Raw genomic sequence first — 22,135 nt, 5'->3', positions numbered from 1 at the left:
GTACAAAGACTGGTGGAATTGTTCCAAAACTCTAACCATGGTTTCCAGCTTCTTCTGTGACACAAAAACATACCATGAGAACATCTTTTCGGTATTCCAGTTGTCAGAAGTTGCTTTTGCAAAAGCAATTCCCACGGACATGGTAGTTGTCCACATATTTCTGGTGCTGAATAAGTTCCTCAAAAAAAGTATGAGTTGACTTTAGCCCTTGACCCCTGAATGTATTTTCAGCTATGAAAGAAAATTACTTCTGATTTTGCTTTTATGTAGTTGCTAAATTAAGATTATTTTAATCCAATTCAATTCAATTTCAATTCAATTTGTATAGCCCAAATTCACAACAACAGTCGTGTCAATGGGCTTTGATTTTTACATTTTATTATTATTATTATTATTATTATTATTATTATTATTATTATTATTATTATTATTATTATTATTATTATTATTATTATTATTTTTAGATTCGATTTTAGAGTTAAATTGGTTTTAACAATAGGCATCAAGGAGCAAGAAGAGTCAGTTTATTTTTCCTCAGCTGTACAGAAGTTCAGGGCTTTACCTAAAATAGTCTGAGGAAGCAGAACTGAACGAAATCCTTGCCAATGAAATCACAGTTTCACTCCTTGAATGCTTGGCGCTTCGAGCAAGTCATCTTCTCAAAGGTGTTGCAGCCTCTTCATGTTTCCAGTTCCAAAACTGTATCTGATTATTTTTGAACATCCTGCGAGCTCTCTCATAGTGGTTATGTAATGGGATGCAATGACTTTGGGGTCACTCTTTGAAGTGTTTGGTTGCATCCAAACAACATGACGTGGAAATCCGCTGATGGACCCATTCATCCTAATTCCAAACGGGGTGAGTTTATCATGTGTCCATATGTCTCGTATAGAAGGGCCCCAGAAAACTGTAAGTTCTTTTAAATCCCACTCCAATCATCTTATGATCTATTTTAAAAGTGTTCCTAGTGGTCCTTCAATTATGATTATGTGGTTTTTAACAAAAAAACAGTGTTGTTTTCTAGGACATAGTTTCTGAAGAGCAGCAGAAGTTTGTCATAAATCGGCTCTGAGTTGTGCTCTCTTCCCATCATGTATCTGTTTACACCCTCTCCCGTTAGCTTAGAGCCCCTCACACCCCTAACCTAATATTATCAGTGCAACAAAAAAGGCAAGCCATATTGGAGCTGAACAGGTTTGAGCCATATATTAGCTCAGAGGAGGAAAACAAAGATGCTCATGGATCCAGTTGGCTACAAGTGGATGCGTTAGAATGGAGCAGAGCAGGGAGCTTGTGGCTCACTGTAATAACTTGTATTTATTTGTTTTATTTTTACAAAAGTATTGAGTGAGAAGGTCAGACAGTTTAGATTAGTTGTGGTTCCATAACTTTAATACCTGACTGGGACTGTATTTTTATGACAACTTGTTAGGCCTTCCATCCCCTTTTAAGACTATTTTCACAAACGCTTCTGGCCTGAAGGAGAAATTAAAGAGTTAACTGTGTCCTAATAATTCTAAACCCAAGATCCCCCTCTAGCGAAATGAATGCTGTGTGGCTACAGTATAGGAAGCTCTTCTCAGAGATCAACTTTGTTTTTCTCTGACCTTTTCTCTTTTTTACATTTGTCCAATCAAGCTTCGAGTTTTATGGAACGACCCGCCCAAAACTGTGTGGTAGCCAATCATCTTTCAGTAAAGTGGGAAAGGGGGAGGTGCTTGATTGAGAAATCCAAAGGTGTTGTCATCTGCGTTCTTTAATTTAGTGTGTTTAACATTGGGTGTGCTGTGGTGGCGTCGACAAACAGACAATGCGCCTCTAAAACGTGTTTTTTCCTCCATTCTCCATATGTTGGAGCTAAGTAACTTATTTGTCGAATATAATCGATAAAGGTAAGGGTTAAGTTGTCCAAAACCCGAACATTTTGTCTGAAATACGAAGGCCGGCTTCGAAGCTTTTAAGCTAACGCCTAACGTTAGCTATGGAGGAGAAGAAGGAGGAGGGAGAGGCTGAAATTCAGGAGCACGGCCCCGAGCACTGGTTCTCCAAATGGGAGCGGCAGTGTTTGGCCGAGGCTGAACAGGATACTCCAAACGAAGAAGAGACGGAACAAAGTCAGCAAAAGCTGTGGCACCTTTTTCAAAACTCTGCCACTGCTGTGGCGCAGCTGTATAAAGGTATGCCGAAGTTCAAGTTAGGCTGCTAAACCGAGCTAACACCAACACAAGCTAAATGCTTGTTAGCTTAGCGGCTAAACCGATACTTTCTTGATAACATACTAGTGATATTCCATTTCATATTATTCAGTATAGTGTTCATGAATTTGATTAGGGTGACATCAATATGTTTGTTTTTGAAAATGTGTCGTATATGTTTGATTTCGTTGTTGTGACCCCGATATGCGGCCAACTAGCTGAAGCTAACGAAGCCGCCTGTTAGCTTTAGCTAGCTGCCGCAAATAGCCGGTCAGTGTCAGAGTTGCGGACAAGGCAAATACTCCCCGAGTCCCGAACTGTCAAGAGTTCTGTCAAGGCTCATCCACAATAGCCGGCTTTGACCAAACACGGTGAAGGATCTCGCCAGTTCTGTTAGATGTTTCATTATACGATCGTTTGATCGCTGTATGACAGCTTGTACTTTAGGTTTATTTTACTGTTAATATTTATTTAGCTAGTCAAAATGGCGATTTTGTTTAAGAGGTTAAACAGCAGCGAGCAGTACCTCGGATTGCTGACGTTTTTGCAGCAACTACATTTTTTTTAAAGTAAAAACAATTTTAATAGTCTACGACATTAATAACTTCCCCCTCCCCCCAAACAATCTTACTGCATATTGATTATTGTCAGTAAAACATGCTAAAGCAGCATTGGGTTTTTATGTCCGATGTTTTAACATTTTTCGTTTCTTTTTTGTTATTGTTGTGATCTTAAGCTCCGGTTTAAGGCAAGATAAACACAAAAGTTCAATTTCATGTATAAAGTGCACCAGCTTTCGCTTTTAAATGTAAGTTTTCAAGTTTCATAGTAATTTACTGTCAAAACTGGCATTTTAACATTTATCTTGGAATGCTGCCTCAAATGGCTCTGCTTGCAGGTTTACCTGTCCTTCCAGACAGCAGTTCTGTCTTATGTACAGAGAACCCAAACTTAGTATTTCTGGATACTTTTGCTGATGAAAAAAAGCTTTTTTCTGATATTGATTTTAATGGAAAAAGCCTTGATTGTCAACATAGTATTATTTTTAAAACTAAAAGTTTTAACCGATTAGGCACAAGAATTACCATAAAATGCAGGGAAAACTTTGAAGTTAATGTTGCTAAACAGTAGTAGCTAGAGTTTAAAAAAAAAACAATAGAAAAATGTCCTTTAAAAGTATTTCTTAAAACACTTATTATATTAATGCAAATGTTTATTTGGAGTCGGAAATTTGTTTTATTTTTGTTTATTTTTCAACCATTGTCTCCCTGTTTACATGTGATTCATAGATCGAGTATGTCAGCAACAAGGCTTCTCTATGTGGGTTCCCTTCCAGAACGCTGCCACAGCCGTCACCAACCTCTACAAAGGCAAGTAACAGTGCACTACACTGGCTTTCCAAGTTATTTGTGTTTTAATGGTGTCTTTCTGTGCATTATGGCTTGTATTCGCACACACTGTTCTACAGTGTGTGGTAGTTTGATACTGATTTCATTTTGTTTTGGTGGCTTTAGTTTATGAGGCGAAGCGGCGTGATTCCTGGTGGTCATTGTGAATGCGTCTTTATACAACCTGTCTGTGAGTTGCAATGAATGAAATAATCTTCCTAGGTTAATAAAGAGACGGATCCCTTTGTGCTTTCAGAGAGTATGGACGCCCACCAGCGGAGCTATGATCTGGGAATCCACTTAGGCCATCAGAGGAGGAATAAAGAGGTGATAGCATGGGTTAAGAAGCGACGAAGAACTATCAGAAGAGAAGACCTTATTAGCTTTCTATGTGGCAAAGCTCCACCTCCACGAACCGCTCGTGCCCCGCCAAGAGTTGCCATGGTGTCTTCTAGCCGATCATCTCCCACAGAGACGGACAATTCTGTTGAGACCGACTTGCAGCCCTTCAGAGAGGCCATAGCCCTGCACGGTTAGACGTGGTTTATGGTACATGAGGTAAGGCTGTCAAGTTGAAGTGGGCTCATACGGTTATCATTTCCCTCCAGGTCTCAGTGGTGCCATGGCAAGCATTTCCGTGCGCTCTGGTCCTCCCGGCTCCCCGACTCACCCCGCTCAGCCACTCGGTCGTCGTAGAAATGGCCTTCATGACGTGGACCTCAACACCTTTATTGCTGAGGAAATGGCACTTCATTTAGATTCCGCTGCCAATCGTAAACGAGTGTCTGCACCTTGTAGCGACGTCATAACAGACTCACCCACGCATAAACGTAACAGGATGCTCTGAACTTTTTCACTATTAACTCCTTGTTGTCCTCTCGTCGATGGCCGATTGGACACTTGATGGGGGGGGGGGGGGGGGGGGGGGACTGTTGCCTTGGCCAGCCACAAAATCCTCTGTCTTAGTTAAACATGTGACTATTACCAGACTGCATAGTTAACTCATTCTTTATTTTCTCACCTTCTACTTCCGCCTCAAATAAAATTAGTCTCATTTGTCAAAAAAAAAATTTTCTCCCCTCAGTTGGTCTGACAAAGAAGCACAGCCTTAACCTGAAATCTTTAAAAGTAGATTTTATTTTTAAATCAATTTCACATTTAAGAACAGCAAGCACCAGACATCTGTTTGCAGTTCTCTCTGCCCCAAGAAAGCTTCTTTTTTTGTGGAGTGTGGGTCAAACTAAACTGAAGTCTTACCTGATGAGGAGACGAAACTCTGCTGTTTGGCTTGATTGAAAAACACTTGTGTGTTTTCTTCTGTGGCTTTTGTGTGTTTGCATATCTGACAACGAACTGCCACTTAATGTGTCTTATAGGTCTCTTGCCCTTGATTGAGGCTGCTACCGTGTAAACTAGTTGATGTGCAACAGGAAGTGCGTGTGTGTGTGTGTGCATGCGTGTGTGATTGTTTCCTCTTTCACTAAAACTCACTCCTACCTTTATTGGCTTTTTGCAGACCAAACCAGGGTTTTATCACAAAGCAGCTCAGTTCTGATTAAAAGAGAAAGGTGGTATGACGTATTTAGCAAAATTTGAATAGTAAATCTTTTTTTTTTTTCTTCTATTTTAAAGCCACACTATTTCATCTTTTGAGTTTTTACAGTTCTCTTAAGTCGGCACAAAGTTGGTAACAATGTTTACATTAGGCCTCAACATAAAAACCTAAATCTCTTTCATCCTCATCACTCTTTATTTAAAAAGGAAAGGAAACAAAACAGCTCCTGGTGTAACAGCTTTAAACAAAGAATGACAGTGGCCAACCAAATGTCTGTGAACTTATAAAGGCCGATGGCTGTGACATGATCTTTAGCCGGGTTAGACTTTATTGGGTGTATTAGTTTAGCAAAACCTGTTTTTGCTCACTTTGCACACTGCTTTGTGATATAATCTTGTGTATTGTAAATAATGTGGGTGCTGTTATGTAGTACATATTGTAAAAAAAAAAAAAGTGTTAATTCATCAGGATGTCCTTGTATAGTAATGATTCTGACAATAAACATAATACAAATAGCGCTGGGAAGAGTTGTGGACCCTCTTTGTCAAAAGAAACCAAAAGCAGAAAGAGGTTGGTGACCTGTAATTTTAGGTGAGCGTCAAAGCATCTTGCAGACAGGAAAAAAAGCTGCTGTTAAGCGACTGGAGCAGCTGTCAGCTTCTTCATTTGAAGAGGAAGAATCTCGTCTTTCCTTGGAATTTCTGAAGCGAACTGTGACACACGAGGTTGTTGATATTCACTAAACAGCAGGGGAGTGTATCCGGTTTTAGTCTGCAAACTGAAATCTGCTCACAAACACAGGGAAAGGCAGAAACAGGAAAATAAAACCTTTCCTATTTGAATTTTTCCCATACAAGATATTTTCTCTTATTAACCAGTGTGTTTGGTTGTTTTGCCATCATTACTTCATGAAACCACTTAAAGACAGCAAATCAAAAATTAGGGAACACACAAAAAAAAAACTGAGGCACCGGTGATGAGTATCCTGATGGATTTGATGCCAGACACTTTTTAAACGTAAAAAAACAAACTGCAGAAAAAGCAGTCTCTTATTGTGTTCTAGCTATTGCGAGGACAAGCTGGTTGTCAGATTGAATGGAACAAAATGAGCATTCATTGTATGACTTACTAAAACAAAAAGGAAGTCAGAAAAAAAGGTACAAGAAGAGCTGCCACCTTTTTTCACCAGCTGCACGTGTAAAAGGGACACCTGGCAACCCCTAATAAAGAGGAGCGTTTGCACTATTTCAGTAAGGAAGATCTACTTCCCTTCCAGGTACCTTGGATTGCTGCTACTTCACTTTTCATGCCACTTGTCATTTTGCCTCCATTCAGAGCCAATTTCCACCTTTCTTCTCTGCCAATCAGAGTCATATTTTTGCCTTTAACTTCATGAATCTTTAATTTTTTTTGATTCCAGATGATTTCTCCAATCCCCCTTCACCCTGCTCTCCACCAGAAGGGGGTGGTCTTGAACCACCATCAGCTCTGGTGTATTCAACTATGGTCCGGGCTCATCTCACTAATGCAAGACTGCAATGTTATCGGTGAGTATAATGACGCTGAGGTCATTATACTTGGTCCTAAAAACCTCAGAGATGCTCTGTCTGCTCAGATAGTCTCCTTGGATGGCATAAGTATAGCCCCTAATTCCACAGTTAGAAACCTTGGGGTTTTATTTGACCAGGATTTATCATTTAAGGCTCATATATCTCAGGCGTGTAGAACTGCCTTTTTTCACCTGCGGAATATTGCTAAGATCAGAAATATACTTTCTAGAGTGATGCTGAAAAACTCATCCATGCATTTGTTACGTCGAGACTGGATTACTGTAACTCTTTGTTAGCAGCGTGTCCTAAGAGTTCCTTAAGTCTCCAGCTTGTTCAGAACGCAGCAGCTAGATTGTTAGCTGGAACTAGCAGAAGAGATCACATCACTCCTGTGTTAGTTTCGCTCCATTGGCTCCCAGTTGATTATAGAATCAAGTTCAAGATCCTCCTGTTAACCTATAAGGCCTTACATGGAATGTAAATATGTCCTATATTAAGGACCTCATAGTCCCTTACCATCCAATAAGAACACTTCGTTCGCAAAATGCAGGACTGCTTGTGGTTCCTAGAATTAGTAAAAGTACAGTTGGAGGTAGAGCGTTTAGCCACCAAGCCCCTGTCTTATGGAATAAACTCCCAGCTCATATAAGAGAGGCCGACTCAGTTTCTACATTCAAAGTTAGACTGAAAACATTCCTCTTTGGACAGGCTTATTGTCAGACTACTTAGTATTCAGAGATTATTTAACTTAATGTTAATTTGTTTGTTTAAATTAAACTTAATAATAACTATTTCTTTTAAAAGGCTGCTAGAAGTTGAAGCTGGGGTAACTATGGTGCACTGGGGTTCTGTCCTCTTTTCTCATCTACTTCTACCCTTCCTCTCTTTTCTATTCTTGATCATTATTCATCATTTAGTTCTCCATGCCTCTGTTTGGTGCAGTGCGATTCATGTATTGTCCCTTTTTCCCTCTCCCCTCCTGGGGAGTGGGAGTGCTTCCAGACTCCAGTTGGCTCATCCGTGCTCCAGTTCCTGACCGTTTACCTCGCCTTTGCTCCTGCTCCTACACCTGGCTGTGGATCCTGCCTCTGGCTCATCTCTGGCTCGTCTCTGCTCTGTACCTGACCGAGTACCTCGTCTCTGCTCCTGCTCTGACACCTGGCTGTGGTTCCTGTCTCCGGCTCGACTCGCGCCTTTGACTGTCCCCACCAACCACGGGTGGATGAAGCTCGTCTGCTGGACTTTTATATATATATATATATGTAGTTGTAGATTTAGATAAGTTAATTCTTCTCTAAGAGTTCTGGTGAATCGCCTGTCCGTCCTGGGGGAGGATCCCTCCTTCATGTGGGCACCCCTGAGGTTTCTTCGTTTTTCCGGAATCCGTTTTTTTGGGAGTTTTTCCTTACCGTGAAGGGGGGTCTAAGGGCAGGGATGCCAGTATAGCTTAGTCAGTTTGTTAGTTCATTTTAGTATTTTCCTATTGAACTCTTTGTATTTGTGATCCTTTTGAGTTCATGTTTCACTTCGAAGCCCATCGAGACGACTGTTGTTGTGATTTTGGGCTATACAAATAAAATTGAATTGAATTGAATTGAATCGGCCCAGAGCCTAACTGCCTAATGAACTCATTTATTTTCTTTCTGTATTAGAATTAAATTATTACTTGTATTCCTAAAATCTCTCTCTATTGAAGTGACACTAGTCCTAGTAACACTAGGCTTGCCTTTTGGCCTGAAAGGAGCCAGTTCTCTTAGATTTCTTTTAGCAGTCTAGTTCAGCTGCTCCATTTGACCACAAAACCTTTGATGGAATAATTTTTTTATTGGAGTGCAGCTGCTTAGTTAACAGAAAGGGGACTGCTTTTACTGATAGTTTGTAAACTTTTTCTATTGCAGTTTGCAAGACAAATAGGATTCTTGTACTCAAAAGTATCAAAACTCTTGATAAGACATTAAATAAAATAAGAAATTTTTGATTGTCCCGGAAAAGTCATAAAATGAGCTTTTGGAGTTTCTAAGTGCGCATCATACGAATAAACTTGAACAATTTCCCACATGAACCCTGAAAAACTGAGCTCTAACATGACAAGCTGTGAAAACGAATCATTTGATAATTGAACCTGACTATTCAAGGAGTGAATTACAGGAAGGAGTGACAGGAAATCAAGTCAACTACAAAATAAAAGCATGACGAAATATCAAATGTCTCAAAGTACATAAATCAGGACCACCAAAATAAGGTCATTAAAAATATATAACCCCATTTAAAGCTGGTCATTTTTCAACGTCATTTAAATTGTGCAGCGAACACATTGTTGCACAGATGGATCATTTGAAATGGTTCTTTCTGAAGTATTAATAAATGAAAAAGCCGACTGCTGCAGGACAGACTGGGACTTCCATAAAAACTGCTAAAAAAATCTTTGAAAAGCCCAACAGTTTTCATCGATAAATCCGTTTTTGAATGCCCGTCTTTCAGTAGTTTTTAAGTGGTGTAAATCTGAAAAATTAAGATGAATGACTTTAATTACTTTTCTGTGAGCCAAAAGTTTGTTTGTGTATCACGTTCAAACCATTATCACCATCATTATTCAAGTTCAAGAACAGAAAGGTAATTTCTCTTTATATCAAAAATCTTTTGAAGCTTCAGAGCCTTTCCAAAAAATTAGAAGCCCATGTTATGCAAACATAAACAAGTAAATACTTGAAATCTATTAAGCAGTGGGGCCTGAATCTGTGTCCTATGAAAGTTACATTTTTTCTATTAGAATTATGGAATTGAAGACACTTTTCCATGAAATTTGATTTTTTTTGGAAAGGAACTTTATTTGAGGACATTTTACTGGATGGTTCTAACCACATGTTTAGATCTTAGAATTGAAAACACACTTTTCCCCTCCGTGAACCGCCACCTTACTGTGGTGAAGGGGTTTGAGGGTTTGAGGGATCCTAAGCTGTGCTGTGCTTTGCAAAGACGTCCTATGTGACAAGCCGGACTAAGAGCGGCTCAGGAAATGTTGCAACAAAGTCATTCTTACATATCTAATCGGATTTTGGGATAAGAATTTTTCAGTTTTTTTTGGTAACATCTTCTTTTTTTTATGTGTCTGTTTTGTTTTGGTAACACTTTGTTCCTTTTCTAATGTCTTTTTCTGTTCTTTGTCTGTGTGTATGTTTTATCTGTGATAACTTTTTTGCATGTATGAGCACACAAAAACACACGTGTGCACACTCATGTAATCGTAGTCCTGATGTCTCCCTTGAGTCACTGTCAAACCAGCACTGACAGGAGTCATCCAGGAGGTGTCAGAGCTTTAAAATGCCAGGGCAAAGATCCAGCAGGTCAAAAGTCTGCGCTTGATCTTTCCTTTTCTGGTCTCATCCAGACAAAGAGCAAATTTTGATCCCCCTTTTGCCACTTTATAGCCACGGCCGGATTAAAAACGGCACATGGAGACAAAAATGTCTGCTCCCTTTTCCTCTACTAACTCTCTGAAGTTTTTTTGTTTTGTTTCATCATGTGTCTGAAAGCTCTAAATGCTGCATTTGATGGGAGAGGAAAAGAGCTGAGCACAAGCTGCTTCACACTTCAAAAGAAGCACAGTGTGTGTGTGTGTGTGTGTGTGTGTGTGTGTGTGTGTGTGTGTGTGTGTGTGTGTCAAGGAGAAAGAGGGGGTGAGAGAAGGAGAGAACTAGACATGGTGAGAAGCAACAAGTGTCTGAACGTTCAAGAAAAAAAAAACCTTGAAGATGGCCATCTGGGCCACACACACACACACAAATGCACCCAAACACACGCTCCTTTGCACACACACACACATTTAATATAGGTGTCCTCTAAGGAAGCTGTCTGGCCTGACTCATCTGATCACTGCAGACACACAATCAAATGTGCTTTTCATCAGCGATTGCATTTCTGTGTGGGCTTGACCGTTAGGGAGTCTTCAATGGTAGACAGCTGGCGATCAGTGATGCACTACTTACCCTTGGTGAGCGTGTGTGGATGTGCATGGAAATACGCAGCAGAAGCACAACAGATAATGGTAATTGCTGCACCAGCTTGCGCTAATTGATTGAGGGCAGCATGCTTATTCATTCACATACACACACACACACACACACACACACACATATTAACACATAAGCACATCCACATAAGTCGAGGCCAATCAGGCAGTCTGAAAATGTGTCCCTAGAGAGATGGAGCAGCCGGAGATCAGAGGTGGTGATGGAAGGGGGTAGGAGGATGGAAGGGATAGGGGTTAAACACTCCCCAAAGACAGATTCTGGTTAGGGCTCTTAGTTTTGTGCACATGAGCAGCAGCAGGTAAGCAATGTGCGGCATGCATGAGAAAACAAGATCAGAGGGGTGTCTGGCGTTTTGAGACTGCTGGATTTTTGTGAATGTTGTTCCTCCTTCTCCCCCTCTCTAACATACTGGGTGTTATATGGGCACACAAACATTTTCAGAGCTCCCTGCGCATCACCACCTCCTTGTCTTCAACAAACTATGAAAATAAAGCCCCCAGATCTGATCACCATGGCAACACGTTGAGCAGCATTTTCCAGCAGAAGGAGGAGGGGTTGTGTTGATAGTGTAGATTAGAAAAAAAAGAAGGTAGTGGTGTTAGTAAGTGTGATAAGGGGGGTCATGATGTAACTAGTCTGAAAATCAACTGGTCAACATACAGGAGGGGATTGCAGTTCATATGATTGGCCACAGGGCGGCAGCAGTGTCCAGCACATGAGGCTGAATCATCACCAAAGCCCAGTGAGTCTCCAATGTGCCAAAACAAAGATGACAGACTGCAGACTTCCAGGTAAAATCCCACCAGGTTTCTGTAGTTTTTCTCGGGGATGTGCCTTAGAGGGAAATCGGTCAGGATGTTCTTCCTCTGTGACCCCTCCTTGACTTGCGAACTGCAGCCACTAGACCAGACGTGAAAGCTTTAGAAGGAGACAGCCCTTCCAGCATTCCCCTTGGAAGCTACCAGTGGTGCGCTGGGCGTGAATTGAAAAAAATAAATGATGGGGCAGAAAAAGGGCAGGAATGATTGTAAGGTCCCCCCTCCTCCCCAAAGCTTATGAGGATTAGATGCTGTGCTGCTGGCCACAGATGGGTTTGTGGTGGATTCTCTATGCTTGCGCATGGTGTGGCATGCAGTTTGTGCATGGTTGGAGTTTTTTTCTCCAAATTATTTTCGAGGTGGGGGGTGTCGAGGAAAAGGAGTGGCAAGTGAATGAAGAGGAGGAGGACAGGTAGGTGAGACTATAGGAGGTGAAGGGGGCTAAATCCTCACTGAGCTCCTAAGAGAGAGCAAGAAGATCCCCACAGAGACTAATGACGTGTGGAAAGGAAAAACGTGGGGAAGAAAAGGGGGGAACGCACAAACGAGTGTGTATGTCTAAGAGACAGACGGATAGGAATGGGGGCCATATTTTGCAAATGAAGCATAAGTCCCTTTGCTCACCACTTTGTACTGATAAAGCCACCGTTACCCGACAAGAGACAAATAGGATGAGTTCGTCTACATTTTCCCTCACTCACGCACTCCCACACTCTTGCCTTCACACACTTTCACACTCCCACTTGACCTCGCTTTAGCGCCACTTCATTTGTCGAATACGCTGTACCTGGAGTGATTTTTAGTTTTTGCACATTCTAAATTTTTCAGCAGGCGTTACCTTGTCTGACTTTTCGAGTCATTAGGTTTGACAGAGCCTGACCTGTGTCCTACCCCTGCAGACGGCTCAGCCCTTCTTGTTCTGCACTCTCGTTACTTCATGGAAAGGTGAGCCAAGCAAAACACTTGAGACATTTTGTTATAACTTTAGAAGTCTCAGCATCACCATTGGTGTGCTATTTTTTTTAAATGTGAAGATTTGCTGGCACTCATCTTACTCGTGTGCTTACTTTTGTTTTGCTCTGAGATTGCCTCAACTACCTGCCTCAGTTCACTGTGGGCTCGATCTGAATTCAAACTCAAACCACATCCCAATGTACAGTACATCTTAGTTTGCAGCACCTGGTTTTTTTAAGCCACTCACCCAACATCTTGTTGAGCACACAGCAGCCATAACACACAACCTCACACAAGTATCAGACTAAAATCAGCAACAGTTTGCAGTCTACATTTCGACAACCTCGACTTTCATTCTGGCTATCACATGGTTGTGTGTTACGGGTTTTATTTCCTTATTTAATTCACTCAGTTTGGAAGTTAACAAATGGCAGCAAATGCAGCACTTGAGGGTTCCTAAAGATGTTTAAGATATACTCCTTATTGACTTTTTATTTATTTTTTAATCTTTCAATATTCCACTTTAAGAACAAAGCATTTTTATAAGTTAATTTTTCAGACCTTCCTAAAAAATGTGAACAAATTGGGAACAATGATTCAGACAGTGGAAAGTTGATTAAGAAAAGTAATTTGCGCAGGGATTTGGCAAAGGTTTACTGCACACGTTCCCTGACGCAGCAGGGCTTTGACTGAACAGTGGCAAACTGGTGACTGTCAGTGAGCCGTCCCCACTGCTGCACAGCCCAAGGGAGAGAGATTTCATTTGTCTTTATCAGTGAATAACTATTCTGTTTGGAAAGGTTTAAAAATCACATTTGTTTTCATTAGAGGTCTTGTTTTTTGGCTCTCATAGGTAAGTTTTCTGGTTTCTCTTTTTCATTTTGGTATTTCCAGACTTATTGTCTGAATTGTTTCACTGTATTTTCAGCACTATAGGACACTCGGATTATAAAGCGCATTGAAAATGAGTGGTCTACTTTCAAAAATATGTCACATTCTTACAATACCTGTAACTGCCAACGTTGTTCGCAACACGTAAAATTGTGGCACTCCATGAATGCTTTCCCTGCCAGCATCTTACACCCTGCAGCTATATATATATATATATATACGTGTGTGTATGTATGTATATATGTATGTGTGTAATTTTATATCATACTATAATATATTACAATATAAAACCCGATTTACAAAGATTTTGACAGAGGGCTGTGTACCTTTATCTCAATATATCCCTTTAACATCAGTAAACATAACCACAATTGATCCATATGCAGTAGAAGGTGCTCCAGAATATAGAAAGTGCATTGAAATTATATATATATTATAGAGATTATTGATAATTTTGTCCTTTTTAAAAAGATTTAAAGGTTTTTGGAGCACCTGATAGTGTGGAAAACACAATAATCTGAATTGTTGTCTATGTTCATCCCCCAGTCCTCACAATTCTCTCTGAATATTTCCTTCTTTTTGCTCTGTATTTGCAGACAGTATGTGGTCTTTCTTGTGGTCCTGCAATGACATTACTGTTGGATTGTATTAAAAACAAATCCAGCCTGCCCCTTAATTCCTGCACAAAAGTCTGGACTCCACCAAAGCCCCTCTGTTCAATAAATAAATGCAAAGACAGCCACACCAGAGGGAAGACATTCTGATCCATCAATTTATTAAAATAAGTCAAAACATTGCTTTCTGTGGTGCTAGTTAAAAACATCCAACATGTGAAACAAAGATGAGATATTACTTCCATTTCTCTGTTTTCGGCAGTGTGATTGATCTGACCCTTGTGCAAAGTTTCTCCTGACATGGTCAGAAAATACCTTTTGTCTTATGGGCAAAAATATATGCAGTTACACACTGAGGGGTGACACTATTATTACTCAACTTAGGCCCCTTTGCTGTAGACTTAATAAGTTGACAAAAAGTCTGTTGACAAAGAGTTTTTTTTCCCCCCTCAATCTTCACCCCCAAAAAATCAAGTAAAGCCTTCCTGGACATAAATGCTGAGTAAGGCTGACCTGCTTGAAATTAGATTGGAAAAATCCAACAATTAGAAAATCCAGTGAGGAGCACAACTCAGAGAGCAAACATGAGTACAAAATCCTTGAAGCAACCTGTGGAAAGTTTGTCCTGTCAGCAGTTCCTTTCAGGGGTCACTACAGTGAATTACCCCACAATTTGCACTTGTGATTTGGCTTCAGTTGGAGGGCAGATGTCCCTCCCGACCCAACCTTGAGCATTTACTTATTCCTGGGAAGGGGACATGGAAACACTGGAAAGTGCCCTCATATAGTTGTAATAACTTCCAAAATTCAGACAACATCTACGGTGGCACGGCCATACCATTTTGTAAACAGTCTAAGAGGCAGAGCTCTATAAAAAAAATTCTTAAAAGAAGTTAGTGATAAATGTAATTTTCTACTTATTTGATTTGATTTAACTTTTTTTTACCACAAAGTCCTCTTGAGATAAACTCTGAAAGGCTCCATCTGTCATGGTGCCTCTGTCAGCTCTCCTCCCTCTGCTCTGCTCTGGAGGATCCCACCTGTTGCCACTCAACTCATCACCTGCAACCTTCTTAAGGAGATCCACAGCCAGTATTTGTTGCCAGTTAGTTGCTTCTCCACGGTGCTTGTCTAGTCACTCATGAACTCGCCTTGTGATTATTTCTCGCCTCGTAACTTTATCCTACGCTTCGTAACTTTATCCTACGCTTCGTAACTTTATCCTACGCCTCGTAACCTTATCCTACGCCTTGTAACCTTATCATACGCCTCGTAACCTTATCCTACGCCTCGTAACTTGATCCTACGCCTCATAACCTTATCCTACGCCTTGTAACCTTATCATACGCCTCGTAACCTTATCCTACGCCTCGTAACCTTATCCTACGCCTCATAACCTTATCCTACGCCTTGTAACCTTATCCTACGCCTCGTAACCTTATCCTACGCCTCGTAACCTTATCCTACGCCTCGTAACCTTATCCTACGCCTCGTAACCTTATCCTACGCCTCATAACCTTATCCTACGCCTTGTAACCTTATCATATGCCTCGTAACCTTATCCTACGCCTTGCAACCTTATCCTATGCCTCGTAACCTTATCCTACGCCTCGTAACCTTATCCTACGCCTCGTAACCTTATCCTACGCCTCGCAACCTTATCCTACGCCTCGTAACCTTATCCTACGCCTCATAACCTTATCCTACGCCTCGTAACCTTATCCTACGCCTCGTAACCTTATCCTACGCCTCGCAACCTTATCCTACGCCTCATAACCTTATCCTACGCCTCATAACCTTATCCTACGCCTCTAACCAGGATTATTCCACCACGAGTGTAACCTGGGAATTCCTCCGGACCTGTCTGTTTGCTCCACGTTTGCCACACCTGCAGTTCATGCTTGCTAAGCCTCCACAGAAGCCCTCCAGCCACGCCACGTCTTCCTACTACTTACCTGTCGTCTACGGCAGAAGATCCTCGTCATCGGCCAACATTCAGCAAGAAAATAAATACAATTACTTACCATACAACCTCCTGTTTTCCTTCCGGGTTCCAGCATCTGGGTCTGTCACGAATCCTCGAAACCATGACGCCATTACAATAAAAACATACAGTTAAAACAACAAATTAGAAATAAAATACTGTTAAGATGAACAGTCTAACAGTAATAAAAGAAATGCATATTCAAAGAATTATTCAGGCTACCAAAAAACAAGTGACTTAATGACAATATACAGGATCCTATGTCTTTCTTTTCTATTTTAAGGTTTTATTTTTAGTGCTCTTAAAGCATTTGGTTTCTCAGTCACAAAGCACTTTAAATTTAATTGAAGATACTGTGGGGAAAAGTCTTGGCTGTCAATGTTAAACATATTTGATCATCAGGCTTTAGCTTGTCATTTGCTTGGCTTCTCTAATACATTTGAGTAAAAGCTTGATGGCAATGGACACATTTTGAGTTTATTTAGGGGAATCAATTATTAAAATGAGGAAAGACAAGTTTCCTTGTGTTTTGATGAAATTACACTTTTAGTAAGAAGTGCTTGGAAGAATGGAGTTTGACCCCGGTGTGCTAATGTTCTGCTTAATCAAAAGGTCACGAATGGTTTAAGTCAGTCGGGATATACTGCTGTCACGCTCATGCACTGGGAAAAAAAATCTACCACTGTTCAGAATTTTTATTTCTGGAAGCTAAGAAGGTTGCCTGCATAGGGTGTTTTTAAAAAGGATTAGACGGTCTTTGCCAGAGATAATTCAAGTTTAAGCAGACGAGGTCTGAAGTGTATGAGAGATTACAGGAATGTCATTGTGTATTTGTTATGAGCTTTTTTAATTGAAGAATATACTTATATTAAAAGTTAGACCTTAGAGTCCCACTTTTGCAGAAGGGTTCAACAACCACATTTGAATATTGCTGAGCAACATTAGCTCTCAATCACAGCAGAGCTGCTACATTTGGACAATTTCCTTTCGTTACATTTTTTTTAATTTGCCTGCAGTTTCACTCTTTATGCAGTTCACCAAAGATGTGAACGGACCCCCCCAAAGAACCAAGATGCAGAAACAAAACCACATAAGAGTAACTTATATATGTAAGTAAGTGTTGTGGATATTTAGTAGAAAAAAAACAATCCTAAATTTGTGGAGCATTAAGCGAGACACAGGAAAACGTCCTGTGGAGTGAGGTGGGGATGTGGCAGGATAGTGCCCTCTGTTTTTTTTCCAGTCATTTTCTTGGTTCTGTATTAGGCTTGATTTTACTGTCACAGTCTCAGCTGGTTTCATTTGTTGATTACCCTCAGCTGTCTTCATTTGAGTTAATTATCCTCACTTTGATGAAGTGTCGGGTTTTCAGTTGATCATTATCAAGTCATCTGCTTCTGTCACCTTTTTCTCAGAATCAGGATCAGAATGCCCTTTATTGTTACTGTCCCCTTAGAAAAATGTAGCCATTTAAGTATTCTACAAGAAAACTTAATCTATACTCAAAATAAGTTAAATTAAAGCCATCACCATTTCAGTGAAAAAAAATATACAAACATAATATGAATATTTATAGTACGGACCAAAAGTTTGGACACACCTTCTCATTCAAAGTTTGCTTTATTTTCATGACTATGACAATTGTAGATTTACACTGAAGGCATCAAAAGTGTGAATTAATACATGAGGAATTATATACATAACAAAAAAGTGTGTAACAACTGAAAATATGTCATATTTTAGGTTCTTCAAAGTAGCCACCTTTTGATTTAATTACTGCTTTGCACACTCTTGGCATTCACTTGATGTTTCATAGTCATGAAAATAAAGAAAACTCTTTGGATGAGAAGGTGTGTCAAAACTTTTGGTCTATACTGTAGGTCAGGGGTCGGGAACCTTTTTGGCCAAGAGAGCCATAAATGCCACATATTTTGAAATGTAATTTCGAAAGAGCCATACAATAATGTAGTGTCCCTTCCCCACACTGAGGCACGGAGACTTAACCTCTTTTAAGGTTCTTTATTCCGATTACTGCAGACCGCAACAAACGCCGTTCAATTAATTCAGCAACTCCTGAATCTCTCCCGCCGACACGAGAGCGCTTCTCCTAACTTTATATTCCCCTGCTCCCGCTGCAGCCCTCCCATTTCCCTTATTCGGCCCATAGCTGAACCCCATTGGTCCAAACTACCTAACAACAGGCTGAGCGACAGAACTGAGAGCCAATCAGATCTCTGCTTGACGCGTTCAATGAACTCCAGAACTTTTAACGCGGCCCAACAGCCAAGTTAAACTCAGTCCGCGACAATATGTTTAAAACTAATTATACAAGTGAATGTGTGCTTTGATGTAATTTCAACATTTTTAAAGTACAATAAGTCTGTGGATTCTTTTTAATAACATTGTTATTCTGTTGCTAATAAATGATGAGTATTTCTCATGGTAGTTTTGCTGATGGTCTAGTCTGGTTGATACGTGGTGAGTTTCTGCTTCGTTCAGGCGTTGAGACTTTAAACGTCATCGTAGGTCTGAATGTTCTGTAGATGTGACAAAGACTGCTCACATGCAGACGGGGAGCCAAACACACACTCACACGCTGCAGTGAGTGACGGGAAGCGGGTTTTACGTTTTTACAATCCCTGCGCGATTCACCTGCTGCCTGTCCCCACAACACCTCACCCCCACCCTACCCCACAGTAGTTCTGTCAGAAAGTTTGTGAAAGTTACTGAAGGTAGTGGAAACTGTCTGTTGAGGCCTTAAAAACTGTCAAAACTGTGGAAAGCAAAAACAAAAAAAAAAAAACAATTGAACTCAGTTAGAATTTTTATTTACAGTCATGTGATGTCTTCACTAAGAGGTTTCTACCGTCATAGTCATAAATTAGTTTCTGAACTACCTAGTAAAACTTGTTAAGCAGTTTGTCACCCTGTCCTCTTTTCTTTTTGACTATTAAACTGCGAAAAAACAACAACGTATAAAGCTCATGAAACTGACCGTCATGACACATTTCTGTGTCCAAACTTTTCTTTTTAAATTTTTTCACATTTCAAAGTGCAACAAAAATGTACAAAGTATAAACAGCCGTGATGAAAACAGTATGTAGTTAATAGCCCATCAGAAACAGGAAAACAGGAGTTTTAAGTGACTTAGACGTTGCACTGTTGTTCATCTCTGATGAAAAGGAGAAGAAAAACATTCAAGGAGCATCAGTGTCGTCTTTAAATCAGAAGACTTCAGAAAGGTTTGAGATGAGAAAACAGTTTACATCAAAGGAAAGACTTACAAACTAAGCCACACAGCAGACACCAACAGTGAAACAGCAGACTTGGAGTGAAACAACAGACGACTTCGCTGACCACTGCATGTAGTTTCCTTGATTTCCTTGAATCTATTTTCTTTGTGTGGATATGAAATCTTCTTCCACTTTCGGCTTCTCCCATCAGGGGTCGCCACAGCGAACGAGTCGCATGGTAAATTTGGCAATGTTTTACGCCGGATGCCCTTCCTGACACAACCTTCTCAAACCGGGCTTGGAACCGGCAGAGGTAGAGAAGGGAACAGGGAGCAGCCCGGAGTCGAACCCGGGTTTCACGGACGGAAGGCGCCGCAAACCAGCACGAGCTAAACTGGCTCCCACGAGCTAAACTGGCTCCCACGAGCTAACTGGCTCGATGTGTGGATATGAAATCACTTTAGTTATTTCTAACTGAACATGCAAATGCCAGTCTGCCAAAAAATGTGGGTTTGAGTGTTTTTGCAAATAGATGTCTTATTTATTACATGCATTTTGGCATGAAAAGTTATGTTACTTTTTATAATACATTTTTTATTTTATTTCAAACACAAACACAAAATAAGAATAAACACAATAGTCAAAAACAGACAAAGAAAACAAAACAATGTGCTGGAAAAGGAGTGGGTAGTAGAAGAATCTTGAATAGTCCCACCCCTTTTTTACAACACCTTATGTTCTGCATATTTCTATTTACAGTTTATCTTTCTGAAAATATTCAAATTACCTTCTGTATGACATTGATGCAAAAAAAACATTTGCTTATTTGTTTTTATTAATCATTTCTAGTCTTGCTGCACTGAGGCGCACTGGTTAGATCTCTGGTTAGAGCAGTAGTTAGCGCTCTTGCCTCACAGATGGCCCCTGGTTCAAGTCCCTATGGGACTTGAAACAGAATAACCAATGGGGGTCCTTTCTATGTGGAGTTTGCATGTTTTCCAAGTGCATGGGTGGATTTTCTCCAAAAACATAGTTGATTGGATACTCCTTAAGGGTGAATGAGTGTGTGGTCCTGTGACAAACTGGCAACCTGTCCAGAATGTCCCCAGCCTTTGAACATGAGTTGCCAGGATGGGCTCCAGCAGCCCCGTAACCTCAAAAGGGACAAAAGGGGGTTTAGAAGATAAATGAACTTCTAGGAATGTAATAGTGACATCTTGTAGGTTTTTTCTAATGCCTGTAAACTTTTGGTTTTACTTTTGTTTTAACCCTTCATCCAACCCATTCTATAAATCCACACCAAAAATTGATAAGCCATTTGCTTTTTTGTGGTACGAATGCACTGCTTTTGGACATTCAGCTGATTTCTTAACTTGTAACCCTAATCTCTGTCCTGGGACATTTTTTGTGTGTTTCCTGGAAGTAGGCTGTTTCTGGCTTCAAACATAGTGAGTGCTGTTTAAGTTTAACTAGTTTCCATAATTTCAATAAACCCGACTTTAAAAACAGTGCATTCATGTGTGTCCCATAATCCACACCATGAACGATTCAAATAGCTTTTTTTTGTAAGAAAGAGTGGTAACATTGTAACCCTTGTGCTATCCTAGGCACTTTAACGTTGGGAGATGGGTCATCTAGACCCCACTAGACAGTGCGCTGAACCTTTTTTCTTCAATGATTTTTGATCTTCACTGGTGTCGATGGATTACATGAAATCCTCTACACCTTTATCCACCTTTGTCATGGTAGGAATAACATGTCAATATAAGGGTGGGGTCATCTGGACCCCATAGGATAGCACAAGGGTTTTAACAAGACAAGTTCTCCGCAAAGAACAGTTGGAGAAAAGTGGTCATACATGACAACTGAGACAAAGACAACTGTGCCAAAATGTAGCTTAACAGAAACATAAATGAAATAAGATGAATGTACTTTTTTTAGTTAAAAAAAAGACATATATTCTACGATTACTTTCTTTCTGTGGGTTTTCAATGTTTCTTTGGTAAAAAAGCGAATTGAAGAATTTCTTGTTCAAATACATGAGAAAGCGGCAGGTGAGGCACCAGCCGCCCGTGCTTCAACTGCACCCAGACTGCACCTCACACACAGACTGAGCTTCCGCTGACTCATGTGCTTTTCTGTTTGAGTCTTTCTATTGCCATAAAGGACACTTTATTTCTATTAAAGTCGGGTTTTTTTTCTCGCCAACTGTCTGATTCATTGGTTTCGCTTTGTTAGTCATTTAGTCTTTTTTATCTGCTAAAAATGTGTATTAGAAATACACAAGGTGAGGTCTGCAGTACACCTCAAGGCAGAGGCCGTTGGTGATCCCAGATAATTTGACATTGCAGCTAAAGAAAAATCAAATTAGTGGTAGCAAGTCAACTGCAGAAGTCCAAATATGCTTTAATATTGTTTGGCATCATTTTCTAAATGATGATTCTAAATGAGAATTACGTGTCTAAACTCAGGAGTTTGTTTCAGTGACGTTTTCACGTCACTGAAACAAACTCAGTGACGTGAAACGATCTCACGGAGATCACTGCCAGTGACGTTTTCACGTCACTGGCAGTGATCTCCGTTGAGAAAGAGACTTTTAACCGGCGGTTCTCTCTCCGCGCGGTGGGGCGGTTTACATTACACCTGAGCCGGGGGTGTTCGTGTCCCTGGGGGGTGGGTCCTGGTCCTTGCCCCTGAGCGCTGGGCCCCGCCAAATTTTCAACTGTGGCCGAGCCTGGCCGGGCCATATTTACAACACCCCTTGTGGGCCCCCTTTTTTCCCCGGGGTTCCCCCCACCTGGGCGGGGGCGGCAGGCCCCTGCCTTGCTCCTCCCTGGACCAACCGTGGGCCAGGTGGGTGGCTGCCTGGAGTGGGGAGCGGGTCTCCCTTGGGGGGTCTTGGCTCGTACCTGGGGTTGGGGC

At 40.8% G+C, this 22,135-nt stretch overlaps 1 protein-coding gene and 1 long non-coding RNA gene across 2 annotated transcripts; both read left to right on the top strand.

Annotated features, from left to right (window-relative positions):
• Positions 1–1,695: 1,695 nt before the first annotated feature.
• On the top strand, positions 1,696–5,663 carry hapstr1b (HUWE1 associated protein modifying stress responses b). Its single transcript, XM_004065975.5, has 4 exons — positions 1,696–2,177; positions 3,485–3,565; positions 3,840–4,115; positions 4,192–5,663. The coding sequence occupies exons 1-4, from the start codon at positions 1,982–1,984 to the stop codon at positions 4,428–4,430; spliced, it is 792 nt and encodes a 263-aa protein (XP_004066023.1). The 5' UTR covers positions 1,696–1,981; the 3' UTR covers positions 4,431–5,663.
• Positions 5,664–11,294: 5,631 nt separating this feature from the next.
• On the top strand, positions 11,295–14,117 carry LOC144990953 (uncharacterized). Its single transcript, XR_013654832.1, has 3 exons — positions 11,295–11,510; positions 12,401–12,482; positions 13,979–14,117. It is a non-coding gene; the product is annotated as an uncharacterized LOC144990953 (long non-coding RNA).
• Positions 14,118–22,135: the final 8,018 nt, after the last annotated feature.

The sequence above is a fragment of the Oryzias latipes genome, chromosome 1 (assembly GCF_053564925.1).
Source record: "Oryzias latipes strain Hd-rR chromosome 1, Olatipes_Hd-rR_3.1".
Taxonomy (NCBI): Eukaryota; Metazoa; Chordata; class Actinopteri; order Beloniformes; family Adrianichthyidae; genus Oryzias; species Oryzias latipes.
This window is presented reverse-complemented; position numbering and strand designations above follow the sequence as displayed.